A 26939-nucleotide genomic window follows, 5' to 3' on the forward strand; every position below is an offset into this window, starting at 1 on the left:
GGGGAATTAGCTTTCAAACAGCTCTGTTGTCCACACGTCACTCCACGTCTGAAGGTACCAGAAAACACTGGCCTTCTTCAAAGCCTCCCAGGGGATTCAAGTAGGCAGCCAGTTCTGAGAGCCACTGACCCAGGGTCATGCTAATAACCAGGGGTGATCATTCAAAACTCAATCTTTACATGTTACAGTAATCTGAGACTGGAAACTTCCCTACTTTGGGCAGCGTTTACTGTTGTAGATAATGAATTTCAGTTTCGTTTTTTTTTTTTCTTTCTCAAAGCTACTTGTAGACCATGGATATGCACCTGGATTACTGTTAGTCCATGAAATGACTTTTCAAATCTATACGTTTTAATTACACTTAAATTTAGTTTCACTGAACAAGACAGGTTTCTCAGACATGCAGCCTCTTCACCAAAACATATACCTGGGCATATAGGTAGATATATTAGGTATACAGGTGTATCTATATTAGGATTGCTAACATTTGTTTTCTATCAAAGTAAGACTCACGTAAACACAAAGTGTTAAAAGTGTGCAACCCAGTAGCATTTGGTACATTCGCAATGTTGTGCAACCATATCCTGTAGGTACAGAGCATTTCCATTAACTCCAGAGGGAAGCCCTGTGCCCGTGGAGCAGTCACTGGCATGCCCCCACCCCGAGCTCCTGGCGACCACTCATCTGCCTTCTGCATGGGGACTTCCTGAGTCCAGACGTCTGATAAAAATGCAGGCATACAGGGGCACCTGGCTGGCTCGGTCAGTTGAGCATCTGGCCTTGGCTCAGTTCATGATCTCACAGTTCATGAGTTCGAGCCCCACATCAGGCTCTCTGCTGTCAGCACGGAGCCTGCTTCAGATCTTCTGTCCCCTTCTCTCTCGGCCCCTCCCCCACTCACGGTCTCTCTCTGTCTCTCTCTCTCTGTCTCTCTCTCTCTCTGTCTCTCAAAAATAAACATTTAAAAAATGCAGTCATACAGTATGTGGCCTTTGGGATCTGGATTCCTACATGTTATTGCTAATTGTTTTTAAAGAATCTGTCACCATTGTGATTTGAAAATTGCTCAGTGATGTTCAGAACATGTTTCTGTCTGGGGCTCACCTGCCAGTTATGAGTCTTATCACTGTGGCTTCCAAAACGTGTCCCCAATCTGTTGGCTTCCCTGCACATCTGTGACCGTTGCATTTTAATATGCAATCCCGTCTTTGCCAGGACAAAGGCCACGTCTTCGGCCTGATCTGCCCCCTTATTTTTCTTCACACCAGCTCTTCTGCCCATGGCCGCCAGAGTGATCTTTAAAAATATTCGCGAGACTTTGAACTTCCTATCCTGGCCTCTCTCTCCCTGCATCCCACAGCGTCTCATCTCCCCACCTCTGAGCATTTCCATTTATTATTATTTGCTGTTCATTTATTGTCATGTCTTATCTATCACGCCTCTGCCTACTTTGAGGAAGAAAGCAAACGGGGAGCTTTCCTTTTGTAGGCAATGTCCCACCTCTAGAACAGGACCGGGTACAAAGCAGAAACTGAGGGAATGTTTGTCGAATGAATGTATAAATCAAGTGGGTGATTTTATGGAGGAAGGAGAAGATTGAGGTTCCCCTGGAGAACACCACGTTATTCCTCACTCTTTATGTGGTGGCATTTGGCTCATTCAGAGCAGATAGATATGCTGATGTCCCAGTGGGAAGTGCAGGAAAGGCTCACAATTGTCCTTGGATGCTGGAAACCGGGAGCTCTGAATACAGTGCATGGTGTTGAAAACCACAGAGGCAGGGACAAGGACTAAGAGAAGTTCTTCGTACCTCTAGCCTTGTATGCATGCATGGGGGAGGGGGACACTTTGAATTGTAGACTATTGACAAAAAATGCCACCAAAGCCATCAGCAATAACAGCCGTAAGTAAATACTATGAAAGAAATCTCAAGTGTCATCTCCAGGCCCCAGAATACTTTCATTAGGATGAAGTACGTTTGCCACACCTCAAATTCCATTCATACTGACTTTTTGACTCTCGCTGGGAACATAGGGGGAAAAAAATGGAAAAACGAAAGTGTGGTTTTTGTTTGTTTGTTTTTTTTTAATAAATGAGTCTAGTCCACCGGGCAGGTGTAAGGATACTTTATTACTGAATCAGTATGTACAAACTCTAACATGAAAATAATGAGTCACAGAATATCAGACTATTTACAATACTTTTTTTTTTTTTACAAAATGCTTTTTTTACAGGATTACTTCTCTCTAAATAACATGACAGACACACACAAAAATCACTTTTTTTTTTATTACAGACATAAATAAATATTGACGTGAAATGACCAGTCTAAGAGGCGTGATCTCTGTTGGCCATTTGGATGAGAAGGTAGCTCTTCTGTTATCTGCACACTACAGTATAATTAAGTAAAGAAATAGTAACTTTACATACAGACCTCTGTTAATCACTCTGTCAATGGTAGAACTTGCTAAAATACTCAGTAGAGGTAAGAAACGGAGTCTGGCCATGCACAATCATAGGTAAGAGTCACCATCGTTATGCATTTATTATTTTCAGTGAGTTATAAGTACATGCAACAGTTAGCCTTCCTGTTCTGGTTACAACGTGAAGGTTTGTATAAAAAGATTCAGAGATAGTTGGAATCATGGGAATGAGCAAACTTAGTTTACTAAACCCATGGCACAAAGTGTAAGAAAGGGCAGTAAATAAATAAGTCATTATCACAAGTGACGCTGACTAGTAGGAAGGACAGAATTACTGTGTGTAGTTGCACGATACAGACACGAGTCAAAATTCAGCGTCGCCATCACGGGTTTCAGAGCACATAAGACACAACACGGGGGCTTTGAAGTCGAATGTTGTAACTTCCCGGGGCTTACTCCTGTAATTTACTCAGTTCCTTATGCCAGGCAAAGAATCACTGGCTGTCCCCAGTTGGGGACATCTGGCGGGTAAGGAGCCAGGGATGCTGTGCTACACCCCAGAGCATAACCGGCCCCAGCGCCCCATCTGCTGAGCTGCAGAAAGCCTGCTTTGTAGAGTTAGTGACGGGCTCTTTCAGGTTCCCAGGAAACAGACGTATCTTTAAACTTGGGTTTGTGTCATAATCATTTCAAAAAACTCCCTGCCATCAATGTTAGTGTCTCTACTATGTCATATTAAAACAACAAATGGCTTAAAAGGGCACACGCTCACTTATAAATGTCGCCCCACGGGGCTGTGGTTAGAAAAAGAGGGCAGAACAGGTAACTTCACCGGCCGCTGCCGTGAAGCTACAAGCCGGGACTTGAGGACTTGCTGTTTTTGGTGGGCATTTTGAAGAGTGAATACTGTCACTGAATATATGTGTCCTCATAGAAGAGAGATGCATTTAATTTCAATTAGATGTATTCGACACTTAGCCATGTAGACTGTGTTTAGAGAAAAAAAAAAAAAAAGACAACCCATAGGTTATATCCCTTTATTAGGGCACTCAAATTTTTAAAATTAAAAAAATTGTATATTTTGGCCAATTTGCATATGATTGAAATTCATAGAAGAAATTCATGTTTCCTTAATTACCCAATCAATAGCATTTTTCTTCCAAAAATGTGAATAATATTTAAGTTACGAATGTTACTGCAGAATTAGATGCTCCTAGGAGCTGCTTTCGATTTCCTAAGGGAGCTGTAAGCTTCAGAACGTTCATCCAAACTAAACATAGATTTGCTCATCGTCTCTTACCCAGATAAAAGAAACATAATTAAACTTCATAAAATTAAACTTATATAATAATTTAATATTTTGTATGTATGTATACACGCCTCCATTTTGAACTATACAACCGTACAAAAATTTGCTGGCGCAAATATTGGATTTGTTCGTGACAAAGTAACAGACAAACTTGTAGCCAATGTTAGACATCTTCATTTGTGGAAATTTGACAATTTGAAATTCAGCTGCTGCTAAGGGCACTGGCATGAGTCAGAGCTTCCTGGAAGATACTGTGGTGTTGGGTCAAGCTCGGGGCTGTTTGAAAGGAGGGGTGTCTTCTGTGCTGGGCGTTCCAAATGCGAAACTCTAGGAACCAGGTGACCTCACACCACGTTGTGCTAAGAGTGTCGCAGACCCTGTTGGGAGCTGCAGAAAACACTTAGGAAGCAACACGCGCTTCCTGCTGAGATTCCCCAGGAGCGCCACTTGTGCTCAGCTGCAAAATATTGCCTGTGTCATCGACTTTTAAAAGTCGTTACCACACAGGAACCAGTTTTCAGTATCTGTCACCACATATCCATGCGTATGGACCGTGTTTCCTAAAGATGTGCATCGACAGGATAGGAAAAACAGTCTGTCTCTGTTTTGTAGTGCATTTGCTTCCTGACACTGTGGACAAGCCACAAGAAGTGAAGGAGTCCTGAGTTCTCTCCTCCAGGAGCGTTCAGGGCGTCTGCACGCTCTCAGGAAACCAGACCACAGTAAGTACCCAGTCCCACCATCAAAACCCAAGAAGACGGTACTGAAACCTTCCCCAGTTTACGTAGGTACATAGTGGGATGAGGAAGGCTTTCCTTTTAAATGTTTAACTTCTGACACATTGCTCTTTCCTCATAGAAGAGACACTGGTGGGGAAAATATATAATCCTTTTCTCTAGAAGCACTGTGTCTTTATCCACCTTCGGTAGCTGTGAAAACCATTTCTTCGGTGAGTCTCAAGGTCTGTGATGTGTGTGTGTCACACACACAAACAAGTACACAGACACAAAAACATATCTGTGCATTTCAAACCATAAACATGGATATTCCCTCAAGAGCAAACTTTATCCGACTAAACGCTTCTGGGTGTAAGGGTGCCCCAGGGTGCACTGCGACATCACATATGGTTGATATGTCTTGACCCGAGTCCATGCTACGAAGGGGTAGTTTGGAGGCAAACAGTACGATAGAATGGATTTGAAAGACTAAATAGCCGTCCTCTGTCAATCATGGGCTCGTGTTTCCTACATTACCGAGAATAGGGAATATTCTAGCATACAAGTAGCTTACTTTGATTAAGAAAAGGCAAAACTTAGTAAGGACTGGAAGATACCCAGTAGTTGGGATTCTTTCATTTTAAGCAAGAGGTTTTGTAAATTTTTAGGTTCGTGAAGTGGTAAAACAAAGCCTATCAGCAGCTCTTTTCTGCATTAAGAAAACAAGAACAAGGGAAGTAAGAAAACATGTCAGGAAAATGTCTCATTTTGCAGGATGAAATGTTAAAAAGTATCCCCAGGAAAGAAGTTTCATTTCTCCAAGGCAGACTCTGGATAGCAGCGTGATTGGCTGACTCTTTCCTGTCTTGGATGTCTTTTGAAAACCGCAGTTCACAGACGCAATGCTCATTCGCCTTTGTGTGAACGTAGCTTAGGGACATGCGGAGATTTAAATTAATTGCTGTATTTGAGGTTAACCTTTGTCAGTTAAAAATTACACGTGGTATAAATCATCTTAGGAAAGATCGGAAAAAATAGGGCCTAAAAACTGCATCATCTCAGCTGACTCTGCAAATCAAAGCCATCGTTGAATCTAAAAACGTGTTGTTGGTTTAGCGTTATGCTTCGTGTGCATGTGTGGACTGTGTTGAGAATGTGCTCCTCCAAATGCAGGGAGAATGTGCTCCTCCAAATGCAGGGAGATCTCACTTCTGCAGTCATTCGATGGGGATTCGTATGTGGATATTTTAGCCTCCAGTGTCACGGGCCTCACCTTCCTTTCCTCCGTCCCCGCAGGAAGCTGGGTCCGTCCCCACTGGCTGTGTGTCGCTAGTTTCCAGAGGTGCCCGAGATCAGCAGAGGTTCCTCGGACGCAGAGTTACGGGGGGAGGGAGTTGTGTGGGGCGCTTGCCTGTAGAGCCACACGTGCCGGCCCGGCAGCTCAGCACGCCGGCACATTCCTTCACTTCTTAGAGGTCGTTTGGAGCCGTCTAGTATCTTTCTGGGGAAGCCTTGTAATGATGAGGATACCGATGTTTGAGGTGGGGTCCTGAAGGGTGACAGGACAGACGTATCAGTCATTGCTGCTTTGCAGGAAGCCGGGTACCGGCTGACAGTGAAAGCATCGGAGCCAGAAAGTCTTCCCTCCCACGTCCTCGTCTTCCCTGCTCCGAATCGGCCTCCCCTCCTGCTCTTGCCCACCCCTCGGTTTCTCCCCCAAATCCATAAACTCACAAGAGGACTAGGACAACCCCCTTTCCTGCATTCTACAGTTATCCAAGCACACCAAAGCCCTTTCTTTTCTTTTCTTTTCAGGTTTGTTTTTTGACAGAGAAGGGGAGGAGCAGAGAGAATCCCAAGCAGGCTCTGCACTGTCATCACGGAGCCCGACATGCAGCTCGAACTCACGAACCATGAGATCCAGACCTGACTGAAACCCAGAGCTGGACAGTCAGCCTATTGAGCCACCCAGGTGCGCCCCTCCCCCCCCAAAAAGTCCTTCTATTTCCTTGGAAGTTAGAAACGTAACCAGTCCTCCCGTGAACCCATTTTCAAAGGAGGAGTATCAGGACAGCATTCACCCGACCTTTACAAAGAGAAGGGGCTGCCGAGCTCTCCCAGGCTCATTGGCGTCTGCCTCAATTCTAGCCGCGAACAGTAATCGGGGCAAATGTAGCTAGTACAATTGTAAATGTAAAACCAGGATTCCTGCTCTATTTTCTTAGCAACAGACAAATCTGGAGGCACCGCTTTATAAATTTAAGCTGGAAAGAGATGAAGTCCATACGCTAAAAATCGGCAAGAGTCTCAGTGTTTTTGAAACAGTGGGTGACGATTCTTTTTAAAAACCTGGACTTCACAGTAAATCCAGTAGATTGATTTGGGTCATAGTATGAAGAAAATTTATGTAATATATTACACTCAAATGTGTGTCGTGAGGAAATAATCCTTAGCAACGTGTTTCCTAGATCATCACATGTGAAAATCGCAGTTTCTAAAACAATTTCAGATTGCTGTGAGGTTATAGATTTTTCTCCCTCATGTGTATTTACAGTGTAAAAGGTAAGTAGAGAGCCCTGATACGTGTAGAAAACAGAAGGGAGGAAAGGGATGCCAGGCAGGGAGGGAGCACTTAGTCACCAAGCACACGATGATGCTAATGCGGCTAGAATCAAGTCCCGTGCTGGACACACATGGGGCGGAAGGACTTGAGATGATGAGAACCCCCCGCTTCACAGGGATCTGTGATAACTCGGTCATTTATCCGAGTGTTTCCCCACATCTGCTGACTTTCTGTGTCCCACACTCACTGTGCACCGAGGGCAGCGTGAGGTCGGGCGTCCGGAAAGTTTTGATGGTGGCCGGCCCTTCCCCTCCCGCGGTCAGCACCTGCACTTCCAGTCGGTACAGCGTAGATGGCCTCAGATTGGGCACTGTTAGGACGTAATGATCCTGAGGGAACCACACAAAAGGAAATGCTCATCAGTGACCCTTTGAAAACAGCAGGCACGGTACAGATGCATTCTCCCGCAGGCTGGTCCCAGTCAGAGAACGGGTGTTAGTGCAGAGACTGGGTGTGAGCACGGAGAACAGGTGTGAGCGGCCAGAGAATAGGTGTGATTGTGGAGAAAAAGGGAGTGGCCGAGAACAGGTGTGAGCATGAAGAATAGGTATGAGCCCTTGAACACGTGAGCACAGAGAACAGGTGGGAGCACAGAGGATATGTGACTGTGGAATAGTTGTGAGTGGCCAGAGAATAGACCTGAGTGTGGAGTAGGGGTGAGCATGGAGAATAGGTCGGAGTGGTCAGAGAACAGGTGGGAGCGTGGAGAACAGATGGGAGTGTGGAGAAGAGGTGGCAGTGATCACAGAACAGGTGGCAGTGGTCAGAACAGGTGGGAGCGTGGAGAACAGGTGGCAGTGGTCAGAGAACAGGTGGGAGTGGTCAGAGAACAGGTAGGAGTGTGGACAACAGGTGGGAGTGTGGAGAACAGGTGGGAGTGTGGAGAACAGGTGGGAATGGTCAGAGAACAGGTGGGAGTGTGGACGACAGTTGGGAGCGTGGAGGACAGGTGGCAGTGGTCAGAGAACAGGTGGGAGTGGTCAGAGAACAGGTGGGAGTGTGGAGGACAGGTGGGAGTGTGGAGAACAGGTGGGAGTGGTCAGAACAGTGGGAGTGTGGAGAATAGGTGGGAGTGTGGAGGACAGGTGGCAGTGGTCAGAGAACAGGTGGGAGTGTGGAAGACAGGTGGGAGTGGTCAGAGAACAGGTGGGAGTGTGGAGGACAGGTGGGAGTGGTCAGAGAACAGGTGGGAGTGTGGAGGACAGGTGGGAGTGTGGAGGACAGGTGGGAGTGGTCAGAGAACAGGTGGGAGCGTGGAGGACAGGTGGCAGTGGTCAGAGAACAGGTGGGAGCGTGGAGAACAGGTGGGAGTGTGGAAGACAGGTGGCAGTGGTCAGAGAGCGGGTGGGAGCGTGGAGAACAGGTGGGAATGGTCAGAACAGTGGGAGCATGGAGGACAGGTGGGAATGGTCAGAGAACAGGTGGGAGCGTGGAGGACAGGTGGGAATGGTCGGAGAACAGGTGAGAGCATGGAGGACAGGTGGCAGTGGTTGGAGAACATGTGGGAGTGTGGTGAACAGGTGACGGAGAACAGGTGGCAGTGGTCAGAGCAGGTGGGAGCTTGGAGGACAGGAGGCAGTGGTCGAAGAGCAGGTGGGAAGCGCAGCAGCCTCACAGGGGAGACTGGCGGCTCCCACTCGGCCAGAGCCCTGTGCCGAAGCGCCTCTCAGCACCCCGCTCGACCCTGGCAGCCCAGCGCACTTGGCAGGGTTCATGTGTGCCAAAGTGCCAGTTCTCAGGGCTCACCCTTGAGATTTCAGTGTTTGTTCCTTAACATAAGACTTTCCCATGGTTGAAAGTTTTCATCTGCACATCTTGTGATGTGAATTCTTGATCATCCAAAGTTCAGTCAACGAGCCAAGAGTTTTCCACAAAACACAGTATCTGTCAATGCCCAGGACTGAACATGTTTATTTTCATGCCAACACATTCTTTTCAGAATTCAATAAAACCTAACACATTCATAGAATAACTACTTTCTAATTCCAAGGAATTTTTCCTTCCGGACTTGTTTTTTTCTTTCCTTTCTTTCTCAGTGGACCAGGAGTTGGATGTCCTAAGGGCATTTTTAGAGAGGGTAAAAGCCCACACATGGGGTTTGTTTTGTTTTTTTCTTCAAGCCAAGGAATTAAGTGGCCTGGAAGACAGGCCAATTCATTATGGGCTCTTGCCAGATTTGAAGGGGGAAAAGGGAGAGAAACAACAAGCTTCTTTGAGCTGTTTTCCCCCGATTTAACACTTCAAACAGGGCAGGTCCACTTGGACCCGAGGGACAACGGTTAAACCACTTGCCCACAGGACAGGCTCGGGGCTGCTGAAGGAATCACAGGTTATGTCCCGCTGACCGTTTTCCCTGCTCACAACAGCACCTATCTTAGGTCATGAATACTTGCACAACAATGGCTCCAGAAGAAGAAAATGTGGGAAGACGCCTCAGCAGTGTGGCACGAGTACCCCCCCCCCAGTGGCCGCTGACGACCAGCCACGGACATGACGACATGCACACAGGAAGCAAGTCGACACCTACGGAAGGCAGTATCTGCGACTGTGAGATGATGCTGTTGGGCAAGCTGTTCTGTCTGCTCTCCGTCGTGACCTCGGCCCAGGTCACCTGAAAGCCAGTCATGGGCTGATAGAGATTGGCCTTGGCCATCTTCCAAGAAAAGTGGCCCGTGATGTTAACATCTTGGACGACAAACGAGGCAGAAAGGTTCTCGGGCTTGGCGAGCACCTTGGCAGGCACGTGACCTGGAGGGAGAGGACATAAGAGGCAGAGTTAGGCTGCGGGACACAGACTGGACATGGGAGCTGTTTGCACATCTCGCGGGCACTTCAAGCAGCCGCTCCCCAGGGGAGGCACACGCGGTCTGAGCTCGGTCCTCATGCAGGGCTTCAGGCCATCACCTCCATGACCTATGGGGACAGTCAGCCAGAGGTGGTCTCAGTGTGGCCACTCTGCTGGGTTGGTTTGGGGACTCTTTTTAGGACCCAGCTCTGGGGACGGGAGGAGAGAGGTCCCCGCCACGTGGCAAGATCTGGCCACTTCCTCAAGAGGAGAAGTGAGTGCCATGACCGGGGTGGGTAGTGACGCTGTGAGAAGTGATCCCGTGTCAGAGCTGCGTTTCGCCAAAAGGTTTTTCAAGTGTGGCTGGCATCACAGATGCACGTTCAGCTCAAGACGTACCTGCTTCGCCGGGACAGCTCATGTGCCGGTGGCTTTTCCCCTTCAGGGCAGAGCACGGCGGAGTCGTGAAGAAAACGGTTTCTGCCTTCAAGCGGCCCTTGGGCCGAATCGGCTGCACAGTCACCTTATATTTGCAGGAAAACGACAGATCCTGAAGAATGATATAATTTTCCTAGAGCAAGAGAGAGAGGGAATATGCTAGCCATACGTCTCATTAGGGATCAGGACGTGGCAGATGAGTCCTGTTCTAACAAGGAGAGTTTCCTGTGCATGCGTGCAGTGTGGCTTTTATAAAAACTACGAAGGAGACACTGTGCATGTTCTGGTTCCTCACGACTGTGGGCCGTCTCATGGCATGGGACACGGCCCCTGGAAGTGAACAGGACCGCGGCGTGGCAGGACCGAAGCAGCTTCATGGGACCTTCCAGGCCGTGTGTGATGGTTGCCAGCCACACAGGTGGGAGTGCCAGACTGTGAACCCAAGTCTCATTTGTCCTGACATCTAGTGTGTAGCAGAGCCTGAGGCACATGTGTATGAGATGCAGGGGCTCAGCCCGCGGCCTCGGTCACGGGTCAGGATGGAGGCCATAGTGGTGGGCGGAGTGGGGGACAGGCGCACAGAGGAAGCAGCTGGCCCTCTGCCCAGGGGTGACAGGTGGGCGGGCAGAGCCAGGGCACCGGGCATGCCATGAGGAGAGCGGGACCAATGGCAGCCTCTGCCTGAAACACTGCTCTTCTGGAGCAAATCTACAGTCCATATGGGAATCTTCTGGAAGCCCACGTCAGGCACTAAGTACAGACTTCGCAGCTACGTAAAGAATGCGTGCGAGTGGCGGGAAAGGCAGGCCTGCGTAGCTGCAGATAAAGTAGCCCGTGCTCCATTAGAGCTTGAAAATAAATGGGTCTAAACGTCCTTTACAAATGGCAGTGGACGAGGTGTGAGCCTTTAGCAGACTGCTTTCTCGGGATTTTCATTCTTATTTCTACCAGATACAGGATACGTGCTCAGCAAATGCTTATTATGACCTTCAGACTTTCTAGAGAGGGTAAGCCTAGGATTGGGTGGTCCCCTGAAAATAAGCCAGATTTCATACAATTCCAACGCATGCATAACTAAAAAAACTACTAGAAGCCTCGCCTCTGCCCATAAAAAATTTAATAAGCCCCGCTTCCGGTCATTTCTTTCTCTGCTTTTCAAGTAGTTTTCCCTTTTTAAAAATGTTTCTTTTTTATTTTTAAGTGAACGCCACAAACTTTGGGAACCACTTAAGAAAACATAAAAGGAATGACGTTGGCGAGCATGAGATGGGACAAGTCAAATCCAGTAAAAAGCTGTATTTCTGCAGACCCACTGACATGTTTTATCTTATTACCTTAAAGTTATGTGATCAAGATAGGATTCTAAAAATACCCCACTTGCTGCTTTAGAAAATAGTCCAAAGAAAAATGTTCTGCTGAAATAGCATATATCAACATGTGAGACATGTGGGGCCATGCCTTTGGAAATCTTAGACTGTCCTGCTAGATCACAGACAAGTTGCTGGCATCGATATTCTGGACACCTCACCGCCCTCTGCACCGTTTTGTTGTTGGTCCCTTGATGGCCCTCTGTAACTCGTGCATCAGCCCCAAATATTTGGAATAACACACTGGCTGGTACCGAAGGGTTCCTGCCTGCAAGGACGTAGTGTTCTATTCAAGTGAAAAGTCAGAAACGGTCCTGGCACACCGTGTGCGACTCAGGGAACGTCTTTCCTTCCCTGGACAAGGAGGAACTAGCCAGTGACGCGGCAGAGCAAGATGGGACATGGCAGGGTCAGACGGAAGTTCACAGGCACTGTCCCACCTGCAGATCGTGCTGCCAACCCAGGACTCAAAACAATTCAAAGCTTCTGTCCAACTAAGTTGAGACACACGGGGGGTCTCAGAAGCGTTTCCCCCCTGACCTGGGAGTTCCCCACGAACCGCGTCTGCAGCCTCCGCGTTTCAGGCCCTGCCGTGTGCCCCCACGGGACGGAGCCCTCAGCGGATACTGCAGGACTGAACACAAGGACCGTTGTGTTTTCACTTCCACCTCGCGATCACCCAACAGCTAATCCGTGAGAACGAGCTGTGTGCGTCGTACCCCGGGCACAGCTCGCAGTCCGCTGTTTCCGCACATCGAGGGAAGTGAAATCGCGCTGAGAACCGGGCGGTGTGACCGTCTCTTACCTGGGTGATGCCAGAAGAGGTCTCTGGTCCGGCACTGCGGTTGTGGGCACAGACCTCCGGGAGCCACTGCACGTGGTATCGGTCGACGCTGAGATCTGTAAGGTCAGAGGGCACAGAGAGGACGGTCTGGAGCCACGTGCCGCACAGCCCGCGGCTCTCAGATCGCGACAACGGGCAGGAAGGAAGTGAAGCTGTGGAAGTGAGCCACAAACGCAGACGCAGAGCCGAGGAGGCGAGCGGGCCTGCAGAACTCACTGTCGGGAGGAAAGCCTGGGGGGAAACCTGGCGAAATGCGAGAACCAACCGGAAAGCACAGGAAAGTCACAGCCACGGGGCTGTCAGGAGGTCTTGAGAGAAACGTAGCCGCGGGGTCGGCGCTGAGCGGAACCCCCACAAGAAAGGGCGGCACTCGGCCGTGGGCGTCTTTGCTCCTGGGAGAGGGAATGAGCATCCCGAGTGTGAATCCCACAGGTGGCTGACATAGCCGACAGACCCAGGCAAAATCAAAGCACTTTCCTCACGCTGGGAGCACTGAGCAGTCAGACGAGCTCCCCTGTGTGCCTCACACGTTCCCCAGCACAGACCCAGGTGGGCACCTTTCCCTTCCAGCGTGCACAGGTGCATATCCTCACACGCCCGTGTGTCTGATCTCTGCGGAACCCTGACTTGCTGTCCAAGACAGAACGTGGGTTCCCTGGCACAGTGTGTCCACTGTCCACACGTGGCCTCGCTTGGGGCAAATCTCTCAGATAAAGGACGGACTGATGACGAGCCCCCCGCCGAGCATGGGAAGAGGAGGTCTGGCCGGCATCAGGTTTATTCACCAACCCGCGTGCCCGAAGGTGTGGAAAGGCACTTCTCTGCCACTGATTAACGCCGCGTCCCCGCTGTTCACGCCAAGTGTTTAATGGAGGTTTCCAGAGGGTTAAAGCTTTGACGGGATTGGGTGGTTCTAGTGGGAATTCACTTGCAGCACTTTGGATCGAGAAAAGAGGAGCTTTTCAATCAGAGAGGACGGGTGGATATCAAGCGGGCACCATCAGTTCCAGGAACCACTTACCAGAGGTTTTAAGATTTACACAACAGGCATCACGACTTTTTTTTTTTTTTTTTCCAGGGGAAGAATCGTACATTACACACAAGAATGAAGTCAATGAATGAATTCATATGCTTTCTTTCAAGTGGTGCCGTTCCAGGCATACAAACCGCTGCTCTCGGGACTTAAAAGCTCACAGAGCTACATAAACAACAAACAAAGCATGTAAATGTACGTTAGGCTAGAAGGTAATTTGGCTACAGATCAATACAGAAGATAAGCAGGCAGGTGTGTTGCCTTATTGATTCACTGGCTTATCTCCTTGAGACAGAACTTTGCAGTGAACGTGGGGAGGAGGCCTGGCGGTTGCTGTGGGCAGAGCACGCGGCCGTGAGCAGGCCGTCTGCCTGCCGCTGCCCAGCTAAAGTGTCTGCGATGACAAAAATACCGTGCATGTGGTGGCCCCTAGTCACTCATGCCTGTAAAGCAACTGAAGTTTGTGGGTCCGAGCCCCGCATCGGGCTCTGCGCTCACATCTCGGAGCCTGGAGTCTGCTTCGGATTCTGTGACTCCTCTCTCTGCCCCTCTGCCTCTCACGCGCTCTCTCTCTCTCTCTCTCTCAAAAATAAACATTAAAAAACAACATTTAAAAATATTTAAAGACCTTATCTCCTTTCATGCTATAACATTGTTTATGATTGTAGAAGTTTGAAATAGACTTCTACTTACTTTTTCTGGGTGAGCTTACAATATTACAACATTTACAATATGCACTTTCCCTCTTTAATAACTTCAAAATGGCTTGTTACTGACCTCCTTGGCATAGCAACCTGATACTTGGGATCATTTCCTCATTAACAACACTGGCAAGAAGAAACTGCTCTAGGGGCCTTGCCAACTAAATTTTGTAGCAATAAGGATAACCAAAAATACCTTTCCCAGCAAAACAAGTGACAAGAAAGGTCAAAGAGAAAATTTAAGGGACGTAGATAAGAACCGAAAATTGTATTTTGGGGTGCCTGGGTGGCTCAGTCGGTTAAGCGTCTGACTTCAGCTCACATCATGATCTCAAGGCTTGTGGGTTCAAGCCCCGCATCGGGCTCTGTGCTGACAGCTTGGAGCCTGGAGCCTGGAGCCTGCTTCGGGTTCTGTGTCTCCCTCTCTCTCTGCCCCTTCCCTGCTCATGTTCTGTCTCTCTCTCAAAAAATAAAACATTAGGGGCGCCTGGGTGGCTCAGTCAGTTAAGCATCCGACTTCAGCTCAGGTCACGATCTCACGGTCTGTGAGTTCGAGCCCCGCGTCGGGCTCTGGGCTGATTGCTCAGAGCCTGGAGCCTGCTTCCGATTCTGTGTCTCCTTCTCTCTCTGCCCCTCCCCCATTCATGGTCTGTCTCTCTCTGTCTCAAAAATAAATTAAAAAACGTTAAAAAAAATTAAAAAAAAATAAAACATTAAAAAACATTTTTTTAAAATATTATTTTGTACAGAGACAGCAGGTAAACAGAACGAGATGATAGTATGTAGCCAATAAGTAAAAACTGTATGTTGATACTTGAAAAAATAAAAAATAATTTTTTTGAGTCAATAATTTTAAATTAAATAATTTTAAAAATTAAATTTTAAATTACAAAAAATTAAATTACAATAATTTAAATTAAATCAGCAAACAAAATTTGTACTCATGTCTCATACTTAAACTCATGACAGTGACTTAACTGATTTTGGCTCTGCTGTGAAAAAGTCACTCTAAACGCAGGCAGACAGAATAAAACTGGTCACCCGCCATTTCTGCCTCAGCGTCTCTCAGGCTTGTCTTTAGTGCAATGAGATCACCAAACGGAAAACGCAATTTGATAAAACGCCGATTTGGGCCCTCAGGTCTCTGCACATTGCCTTGTAGTTAGTTCACTGCCATCACCCACAGCAGCCCGCTGGCCCCATCAACAGAGTCCCTCCACGTCCCCAGCACGGAGCACACGGGCACTAAAGTGGCACCCACGTGAAGTGAAGTCATCCACAGCCGGGGACAGTCTGCGGGACGCTTCTCCTGTCAAAGCAGCTCGAGTAGGACAAACCAGAAGCAGAGCCAGTGTCCCGGTATGAATTTCTGGTACCCTGATTATTCTAGCCTGTTAATTTAGCATCCCTGACCCTCATGTTTCCAAAACACTACGTAAATACCACACGGCCACTTGTCTTTACTTTGGGTCTTCTGTGCTCAAGACCTTCAAAACTGTCCTGACCTTGGGGCACCTAGGTGGCTCAGTCGGTTGAGCGCCCAACTTTGACTCAGGTCACGATCTCGTGGCTCATGGGTTCAAGCCCCCCATCAGGCTCTGTGCTGACAACTCAAGAGCCTGGAGCCTGCTTCGGATTCTGTGTCTCCTTCTCTCTCTGCCCCTCCCTCACTTGTGCTCTGTCTCCCTCATTCTCAAAAAAATGAATAAATGTTACAAAAAAAAAAAAGTCGTGAGATGGGAAGAGACTCTTTTCTGCTCTGGGGCTGACACTCCCTGCTGAGGGGACTGATTCTGGTTTGTGCTAATACTGTGATATGGCATACAGTGATAGCTGAGTACTCTTGGGACTCTACAAATCGTATGCATTGTTTACAACATGGTTCTATTTTCATAAGAGGAGGTGCTAAGAATGACACATTGGGGGCACCTGGGTGGCTCAGTAAGTTAGGCATCCAACTTTGACTCAGGTCTGAACTTGCGGTTTCTGAGTTCAAGGTCCGTGTCTGGCTCTGTGCTGTCAGCTCAGAGCCCCCACTTCAGACCCGCTGTCACCCTCTCTCTGCCCTTCCCCCATTCACAGGCATTCTCTTTCAAAAAATAAAAAAACAAATGACATTGGACACCCGCTTTCAACTCCATCCCCTCCCCCCCATCAGCTCTAGATGAGCTCAGCCTTGCCTGAGTTCATGGTCCCCTTTCTGAATAATTTTGTTCAGTCCCACGGCTTTCAATATCATTTTCTTGGACTTCCAGGGAAGAGGGCACAGGAGGAAGATCCCAAGCTCACATAATGACACAGATACAGCAAGATAACACCCACCTCAGTGTAAACAACCCAGAAAATGACCTGAAGCCTAGCAGAACAGATTCATGACAGCTACATGTAGAGAAGAGGCACTGTGAAGAGGGTAGGAAGAGCAGAGACATGGTTGGCAATTAACCAGAGCCCCAGGACTGTCCCGGGAGAGAAACTCCATGGGCGTGGACCCTCACACCAGGCACCCAAAGCACAGGGGGACTCACACACAGAAGACAAGGCCCATAACGTCTGGCTTTGCAAACTAGAGGGGCAGAATTTCTTGAATTATTACCATCAGTAGAGCTTAAACATTAAACTCAGCAGGGATGACTCTGGAGAGCTGGAGGGTGAGGAGACAGAGTCCCCGCCTTTAAAGAGACAGCATAACAAATAGTCCTTCTGAGATACAGCACAGAAGCAACAGGATGAGAAACACCTGGGGTTCACAGGAGGGAGATCTGTTTAGTAACCTTAGAATATGTGCTGCAGGGAAGGGATCTTTGGGAAGTTTCTCCAAGAACAACAGTGGCAGGCACCATTTCTCTCCCCAACCTCCCTGGCTCGAAACAGGGACACCTGCTGCAGGACAAATACTCTCTACCTGCTTGCTAACAATGCTCCTCTGCAGACACGCCCCCTGAAGCCAGATCTGGGCTGCACGTGGCCCTCAGGAACCTTGCTAACTCTGCACACCCCTGCCCCCGTGTTCTCCTGTGGGACCCACCCCCTCCAATACACTTTTGGCCAGAGCCCATCTAAAGCAGTGCACCCAGCCTGGCACTGTGCAAACAGTCCTGTCAGAGGCCAACATCACCCCAAAGCAACTCCTGCCCCAGGGCAAGGGGAAAGTAACCAACATGCCAGGACAACTGCAGCTGTAGCCCCAGCAGTGGGCCGGAGGCAGACCTCGGGTCTCACTGCAAGCCCCACCCACCAACATGAGCTTCTCAGAGGACAACACAGTAAGAATGCCCTGCAAATGCCTGGTCTGACCCTACCCAAGCCCAAGGTGACCCCAGTCTGGCCCCTAACAACACAGGAACCAAACCCTGCCCACAACAGGCAGATAGAGCCATGGAAGACAACTGGCCTGAAGGGAAACACAACTCAGCTACAAGAGCACAGTGCACACAACACACAGAGCAGACTCCCCTGAGGTGCCAGACTCTGGTGAACAGGGGACACTGCATATGGGGCACTACAGAATTCTTCTTCATAAGGACACTGCTTTCAAGAGCAGGAGACGTCACTGACTTCCCTAACACAGAGAAACACACACGGAGAGTTAGACAAAATGAGGAGGCAGAGGAATTATGTTCCAAATGAAACAACAGGACAAAATCACAGAAAGAGAGCTAAACAAGATGCCTGATAGAGAATTTAAAGTAATGGTCATAAAGATACTCACTGGACTTGAGAACAGACTAGAGGATCTCAGTGAGAACATCAACAGAGAGATAGAAAACATAACGCAGAACCAATGAGATGAAAACATCAATAACAGAAACTAAGAATCAACAAGAGAGAATAAACAGGAGACTAGAGGAAGCAGAAGAAGAGAGGCAGTGCTTTCCACGGTAATGGAAAGCAATCAAGCAGAACAGGAGAGAGAAAACTATTAATAACAACAAATGATAATACACTGAGGGAGCTCAGTGACTACATGAAACGTAATAACATTCACATTATAGGGGGATATAAGAAGGAGAAGAGAGAGAAAAAGGGGCAGAAAATGAGTATGAGGAAATAATAGCTGAAACCAAATCTGGGGGAGAAAACAGAAATCTGGATCCAGGAGACACAGCCCCCAAAATATCAACCCAAGGAGGTCCACAGAAGATAAATAGTAATTAAAATAGTAGAACGTAGCGATTAAGAGAGAATTTTACGAGCAGCAAGAGAAAACAGTTGCCCCCTAAGGTTATCCACTGATTTTCAGAAGAAACTCTGCAGGGCAAAAGGGAGTGGCATGATATATTCAAACTGCTGAAAGAAAAAAGGCTCGCAGTCAAGAATATCCAGCCAGGTTATCATTCAGAATAAAAGGAGAGAGAAAGAGTTTCCCAGACATACAAAAGCTAAAGGAATTCATCACCACCAAACCAGCCTTACAAGAAATGTTAAAGGGGCCACTTTGAGTGGAAAAGAAAGACCATAAGCAAGAATAAGAAAAGCAGTAAACACAAGCAGTAAGTTTTTCTACGAATGGATTCACAAAATAAAAGGACGTAAAGTATGATACCATATACCTAACATGTGGAGGGGAGAAGAATAAAGAATGGTTTCAAGCTTAAGTGACCATTGGAGCACCTGGGTGGCTCACTCGGTTGAGCATCTGACTCTTGATTTTGGCTCAGGTCATGATCCCAGGGTCATGGGATCGAGTCCCAATATGGCCTCTGCAATGAGCATGGAACCTGCTTAAGATTATCTCTCTGTCCCTCTGTCCCTCCTCCACTTGCTCACATGCACTCTCTCAAAAATAAATAGATAAATTAGACAAGATAGACAGATAGACAGTCAGTCTTGTCTTCAGCTTCATCTTGCCAAGTATGAAAATACTGCAAGCTCGTATTTAGGATATGACTTCAGGACCAAGTGTCTAACTAGAATATGAAAAACAGTGTCATTAAATCAAATGTTACCTAAGGGGATACATATGAAAATTCTATCCTAAATGCCTTGCTGTTCTGGTTCTTGAGCTTAGGTTCTTCCTTCCACAAATGAATTAAAAAGTCCTTGAGAAGTATTTTTAAATACTGAAATTTATTTTCAGCATGCTTCAACTATGCTTCAAAAAGTAGATGTCTCTAATTTGTTCCTGAAATATACCTAACTCAAAATAAAAAGTAAAATGTATCCAACAGTGTCTGGCAAAAACTAAAGGCTGCACAATTTTTAATTCAATGTTAATCTCTAAATTCCAAACATCTAATGATCAAGAATGCTGGCCTGACTGAACTCAGAGCTGTGAGAAAGAGACCATCTCTGAGCACCGTGGAATAGCTGCGGTGAGGGGAACTCTCCACACTGATGGCAGGGGACATACACGTGGAGAGGCATCAGAAAATGCCCATTTCTTAGATGGGAGTTTGTTCTCTAAGCATCTCTAACACCAGAAATAGCACCTGGTAGGTAGTACATGCTCAATAAATGTTAGTTGGATGATATCCTTTCACGAAATAATGCCTCGTTCTCTTCATATTTGTAAAAATGCTTTGGTGAGACAGACTTGCTGATTTTGTACAATTCTGTAAAAGAATTTTGAACACCTCCTAGGCAGAAGGCATTTCTACTCAAAGTAGAAGTATGTTTTCTCTCTCTGAGCTAATTTTTCATATTTTTGGAGTGCAAACACTAAGTCTAAACCAAAAAGCCTAAAATAATCAATGGTAGATTCTATTTGGAACTGATGTCTGTAGAATAACAAAAGGACAACTATTCCTTTTATAAATAATGATTGTTTCAGAAATTCACTGTTGAGGATATTTCTTTCCTTCCAGAGCATTCACTATTATAAGCCAACTACCATATGCACTAAGGTGGGCTAATATTTGATGTTTGAGTCACTTCCCTACAAAATTATATGCTGTGTCATCATAAATAATACAAAACAACTGAAGCTCTCTCTCTGTGAGAATATTCAGTGTGAGTGAACAGATTTGTGCTTCTGAGTTCCTAACTCCCAAGTCTAAAACCAACGTTCTGGCCACCCTCACTTTTAGGAAACGTAACAGATAGGTAGAAACCAATTTCTACTTACAATTTTGTCTCAATTAGTGAACAAGATTCTCTTCTCTGATTTGTCACCAACACTTAATTTCTTTTAGGTTTTCAACTCCGTGTATCCAACAGTGGAAATTAGTTACGATTAAAGAATACTCAGGTACTTGTGCCTAAGGCTTTCAAACCATTTGAGATGGGTCTATTGAGTTGTATTCAGTGCACACAATTATAATTTTACAGAGTGAAAACGTCCAGAAAGCCAGCCAAAGTGTCCTTTTCATAACAGAAAGAGAGCTCATTTTCACATTCTGAACAGAATTCGTAAAATAGTAGCACTGTGTTTTGATTTAAAAGGCGTTTCCTTTCCTACATTTGTGATAATTATGAATGTACACATGCTTCATAAGCGTCTGGGGAACTTTGGTTTGGGATTCTGTAGGTCACAGGGTGCCTAACAGGCTTCTAGAAGGAGAACAAATGTGGAATAAGTTCGGCACACATGCTTTCCACTTCAGAGAGGGCTGGACTCTCCAAAGCTTTCCACAGTCTCCTTCTACAGAGGGTTGTGGTACAGTGAGGCTCCCCTATGTTTTATATGTTAATTTGGCTTTCAAATTTAAAATCAAAAGGGAAATGGGATGGATATAATTTAAGAAAAAGCGCATTCTGGAGGAAGACAAAACTCTAGTTAGAGCATGACTTATTCTTAGTTCCTAAGTGGCCATGTGATCTGGTGAAATCAACCTACATCTGCCAGCAAAGTAACTCTACTGCACGGTGGTTTCAGTTTAATCCTCACTTGAAGACAGATTGGTCGTTGTGGGTTCCAGTCATTATTGTATGGGAATATTGACCATACACGTCTGCAATGATCACTTGTATTCCACCCTGTACTGAACGTCAAGGCAAGGGAAAGGAGTAAAATGTCAAAGGTCTGGAAAGGAAACTATAAAATTCTCATTATTTACATGCTACATGATTGCCTTTACAGAAGAATGGAAAAGAATCAGAGGAAATGTTGTAATGAGCAAAGTAATATAATAATATAGTTGGATTCACCATCAAGACATAAATAGAAGATGGATTTTTTTAAGTTTATTGATTTTGAGAGAGCGAGAGTGCAAGCTAGGGAGGGTCAGAGACAGGGAGAGAGAGAAACTCAAGCAGGCTCCGTGCTATCAGCACAGAGGCCAGCGTGGGGTTCAAACTCACGAACCATGACATCATGACCTGAACCGAAACCAAGAGTCGGGACACTTAACTGACTGAGCCACCCAGTTGCCTTGAAGATGCATTTTTATATATGGCAGCAAAAGTTAGAGAATGAAATGGAGGGAAATGTATGCATGTATATATCATAGGATCCAAATAAACACAAACACCTCAGAATAATCATATTAAAAAGTATTACAGCTTCCACATTATATGTCACAAATGACTGTTGAGAGGAAATTTTAAAACCTGAATAAATAAAGTGATATGTCAAGTGTGCAGATCTTTAAAGAGTGACTTCTCCAGTCACTACCATATATTTATTACTTTTTGAGAGACAGAGCGTGATCAGAAGCAGAGCAGGAGCAGGGCAGGGTCAGAGGGAGACACAGAATCCGAAGAGGTTCCAGGCTCTGAGCTGTCGGCACAGAGCCTGACGCAGGGCTCGAACTCAAGAACCGTGAGATCATGACCTGAGCCAAATTCGGATGCTTAACCAACTGAGCCATCCAGGCGCCCCTCCAGTCATTACCATATAGGTTGACTGTAATTTCAGTAAAGATCTCGGAAGATTTTTGTGGAAATCGAGAAACTAGTGCAAATTTTTATACAAGAATACAAAGGGCCAAGAATAATCAAGACAATTTGAAAAAAAAGTAAAAAAAACTGAAGGGCTATTATTAAAAATATGTATAAACCTACAGTAGTTAAGACAATGTGGTAATGCCAGAAAGTTGGAAAAATATGCCAAATGACTCTACAGAAAGTTAAAGAAATTAACTTTCCCATAATATTTGATTTAGGGCCAAGGTAGCAGCCCAGAGCTTTGGGGAAACAGTCATTTTTTTTTTTTTTTTAATGTGTCATTTATTCTTGAGAGAGCGTGCAAGCAGAGGAGGGACAGAGATCAAGGGGGACAGAGGATCCAAAGCTGGCTCTGCACTGACAGCAGCGAGCCTTACACGGTGCTCGAACCCATGAGCCATGAGATCATGACCTGAGCCGAAGTTGGACGCTTAACCGACTGGGACCCCCAGGTGCCCCAGATGTCAACAGTTGTGAAGAAACTGCTGGAACAAGAAGAACTCCGACACCAGTCTCCTGTATGGCACATGAGTGAATACCGAAGCAACACTGCCCTTCCAGAAGAAATGGAAGAATTGTAAAAACTGAGCTCTTGAAACAATCTATTTTTTGTATGTTTTCAAAACGCATCAGAGAGGATAAAAGTACACCAGGAGTTCCAAAAGGACCATTTCAATAACACAAGATAAATATGCTACGAATAAAGAAAACAAGATGAATTTATCCCAAAGACAGCCACTCCAGCAAAGACTCAGAACGAAGAGAATGTATTCTGAGGGCAAATCTTTACTGAAGAATGAATCATAGCATATGGAACTTCTGAAGGCACCTGACTGGTGTGTTTTACTGGAGCATTGGGATAGTGTGGCGTGTCTGTGCACAGTAGCGATTCACAAATGTCACCGGAAACGCGCGACAAGGTAGAATGCTCATATGTTATATGAAAATGTGTGTGTTTTTTACATATAAATAGTATATGTGGGGGGACATACACATAAAACAAATCAGGGAAGAACAGAAACACAGATAACTTCCGTAAGGACATCCACCTAAATGCTGTTCCTATGAAATACTACTGAGATAACGGACTTTTTTTCTCCATTTCCATCTCCAAATCCAATTATTTGGGTTGCCTTTTTTTTTTTTTTTAAACAAAAAGCTCATTTAGAACAAAAATTTACAGCACAAAATAATGAGTATTTTGGAGACGAGATTGGCCTTCTGAGAACCCAGTGAAGACAGGCTAACATCCCTGAAATGTTAACGTGCAAGCAGCTGACTGATACTGATTTCCAAATGTGATACAGATTCCTGGGAAAGACGGGGCTGCCCATCCAGACTTCACAACAGCAAGGCATTAAAAACAAAAAAAAGGACTAAAGTGTTTTGTTCAGCTGCCATGTTCCTTAATATCAACACCGTGTCTCGACTTGACTTTCTCACCAGCACCCTGAGATCACTGGGCTACTTGATGCAAATAACAAATCATCAAAGAGCGTTGACGCACCTTCAGTCTTTTTCCAGTAGACCTTCACTTGCAGTTGGTTGTCTTGATAGAAGGGAGCTCCGATTTCCAGGAGGCGAGCAGGCCGTCGTCTTTGGAAAGATGGCTGTATGTGCACCACACTCTTCCTGGGTTTCCCAACTTGCTCTTCTGAAAAAAGTACAACACTGTGATTCCCTTGTTAAACGTAATCGGTGATCAGTATACGTTCACCCCGGCGAGAAAGGCGCTCTGGTGCAAAGAGGTATAGACGGCATTTCTCATTATAGATTTTTTTTTGTAGTTATAAAGAAAGTAAGTAAAATGACATTGAAATACCATGTATCATGAAAACAATACAGATAGCTTTTCACAGAAGTACCAGCATCATCTATCCAACACCTGGGGCGAGGCCCTAAATGGAAACCTTACTCAATCAACTTGTACGGGAAATATTGAGTCAGCAAATGCAATGCGATGCAGTGATACGTTAGATGGGGGAATAGAATTTAAGGGTTCTTTTTTCTTCCTTCCTTTCCTCCCTCCTTTCCCTCCCTTCCACGTGCTTGGGAAGACAGGAGCAAGAGGGAACAAAGCAGGGGCAGGGAGGACACTCCTGACCTGGGTGAGGCAAGTAGAGGAAAACTGAGGACCCCAGCACCCCAATGCAGAACAACCACATGGACCGTCCACTGCTGCTCACACTGCCGTGCCCCGATACCTCCATTCCCTCTGACACCGCTGTGCCCACTGTCACTGTGGGGCCCACTTATACTACCATGCCCCCTGTCACCAGTGTGCCCACTACATCCTCTGCTCCAGGATTCAAAGGAAATGGGTGCATTACGCAGGTTCTAACTTAGACTGTCTTATCTTAAATAGTTCAAATAAATGGATCCCTGAGAAACATTAGGTTTCAGGCTTCTGCACCCAAAGCCAATGTGTGTGTCGGGGGTTTCATCACATCACCAGCAGTCCTCAGACACCAGGTGAGGGTCCTACCGTTCAGCTAATTCTGATGCCATCCACCTGCAGATGGCCTCAGATCCCCCCCGGGGACACCATCCATTTTCGGGGGGGTCCCCCTCCAACACCATCCACCTGCAGATAGCCTTGGATCCCCCAGGGTAAGGGCTCCATCCTACGAGATGGCCCCCACTGCAGACAGCACTCACACGTCCTGGTTGGCACCTGTGATATTCTCACTATCCACGATAGGTCGGAGGTTCCAACCACCCCCAACTTGGATTCAACTAATTTTCTAGAGTGGCTCACAGAACCCAGAAACATTTTACTCACTAGAGTACCTATCGGTTTATTATAAAGGCCCTAACTCAAGAGCAGCCAGAGGAAGAGCTACACAAGGTCAGCTATGTGAGAAGGGGCACACAGCCTCCGTGCCCTCCCTAGGGGTGCCACTGTGCCCACACTGCCACATGGACTGAACACACTGGGTTCACTAACCCAGAAGTTCTCCGAACCCTGTTCTTGTGCATGTTTATGGAGTCCCAGTGCCAGGAATGGGGTCGAAGACCAAATACATGTTTCTTATTTTAAATCACAGTATCACAGGCCACTTTGAGAGGCCCTGTGTCATCCTCCAGAGACAGCCAGTGTGCCCAGTAGCACAGAGAGCTTGGAGCCCAGAGAAGACTGAACCAGGACAGAGAACACACAGGGCTCTTGGCCAAAACTCATTCCGTTCCTGGTCACCATGGAGGTAAAGAATCCTGCTGCCCACATGCAATGTGTCTGTTGACTAGCTAAGGATTGAAGATTTTCGCAAGCCATGTAGGTTTCTAATCCCTGTACTATCAGGGAGTGACTTTGAGAATTTGCCAAGGACCACCAAAATAGAGGTTTAGACGCTATGTTTAATCTCTATGTGAATTCTATCTTCCTGCATTCTTATTATATCCTATGCAAACTTTTATTTCTCATTACGTATATGTAAGGACATAGTTTTCTGTATCTCAAGAGTGAACTGGCATTGGTCTCTTGAACTGCCATTGGTCCCTTGAAATGTTTCAAGTAGAGAAATGCATCACCATGTAGTGCTGCTGAGGCCACATGTAATGGACAGACAGGCATGTGCGTCAGTCCTAGGAGCCTGGACCTGACTCGAAAGGGGCGTCCTGCACTTACACGACTAAATAAGAATGGAATAAAATCATTCCTGCATACTGTAGAAAGATACGAGATCTGATTTATGCTCTTATTTAATAGTCCCAAAGTTAAGAGAAGTGAATGACCAGGCTGTTTTTTCAAATGTCACAATTCTGATTAATTTCACAGATCAGGAGATCCAGGATATTTTCTCTCTGCTCCATTTTTAATTTGAAGAGCTGGAAGAATACCCCAGCAGCATGAGGCAACTCTAAAACATCAGTAATCTGTCAACCCTGGAAAGATTCTTCCAGCCTCCAAAAGAGCAAGCAACATTTCCTTTCAAGACGCTGTTACATTTTTCTTCCTTCAAGGGGCCCTTTTACAAAATGGCAGGAACATTCAGCCTTTGTTGGCGTAGAACTTTTTGTCATTAAAGCACCTAGCAGCCTGCAGACCTGGAAAATATAATTCAAAAAGTAATTTACATGCTGGCATTTACTACTCTCTTTCCTATAAAATATAATTTCCCTTGCTTATTCTGTAAAGTTGTAATTATTCTTTACTTCTCATTGGTCTGTGATGAAATATATGGTGTTCTTGTAAAAGTCATGTACTAGCATTTATGAGATTATATATCACCATCAGTGTATGAAATCCTGACAAATATTCAGCTATATCCTGCATAATCTTTGGTAAAGCCCATCTCTTCCAAGGGATACCCTGAGACAAAACAATATGTGCTATGACAGGTACTCTGAACTATTCTCTCGTTTACTTTTCCTTTATCACCTTTCTGAATCCACATGAGTAAGTTAATCCTTAGAATAAAGTGGCCTTTGATAGGTTAACTCTTGTATCTCTTTATTGATCAGTTAAAACATTATCTAATTTTAAAGATGATTAGAAAGTGACATTAGTGGGGCACCTGGGTGGCTCGATTGGTTAAGCATCTAACTGTTGATTTCAGTCCAGGTCATGATCTCATCATGGTTCATGAGATCAAGCCCCTCATCAGGCTCTGTGCCGACAGCATGGAGCCTGCTTGGGATTCTCTCCCTCTTTCTCCCTCTCTCTGTCCCTTCCCAGCTTGTGCACGTGCTCTCTCTCTAAAAAAAAAAAAAAAAAAAAAAAACTTTAAAAAATTTTTTAAAAAGTGACATTAACATTCACAATAAACCTGTCTGATGGAAAGTTGACTGACATTGTAGATAAGATAGGGATTACTGATTGTGTTTCACAGATATTTATGGAGCCGTACTTAACGCACTACACATATAGGTGCAG

At 46.0% G+C, this 26939-nt stretch overlaps 1 protein-coding gene across 1 annotated transcript in view; it reads right to left on the reverse strand.

Moving 5' to 3' along the window:
• Nucleotides 1-2110: 2110 nt before the first annotated feature.
• Nucleotides 2111-26939, reverse strand: part of ANOS1 (anosmin 1) — a 182256-nt gene continuing 157427 nt past the window's right edge. Inside the window, exons 9-14 of the mRNA XM_042926553.1 lie at nt 23571-23717; nt 12467-12561; nt 10256-10427; nt 9599-9819; nt 7259-7400; nt 2111-5997 (exon numbers count right to left, since the gene is read on the reverse strand). Of these exons, the coding sequence (XP_042782487.1) occupies nt 5939-5997; nt 7259-7400; nt 9599-9819; nt 10256-10427; nt 12467-12561; nt 23571-23717 (836 nt within the window). The 3' untranslated portion in view covers nt 2111-5938. The remainder of the gene's footprint in view (nt 5998-7258; nt 7401-9598; nt 9820-10255; nt 10428-12466; nt 12562-23570; nt 23718-26939) is intronic.

The sequence above is a fragment of the Panthera leo genome, chromosome Y, assembly GCF_018350215.1.
Source record: "Panthera leo isolate Ple1 chromosome Y, P.leo_Ple1_pat1.1, whole genome shotgun sequence".
NCBI classification, from domain to species: domain Eukaryota; kingdom Metazoa; phylum Chordata; class Mammalia; order Carnivora; family Felidae; genus Panthera; species Panthera leo.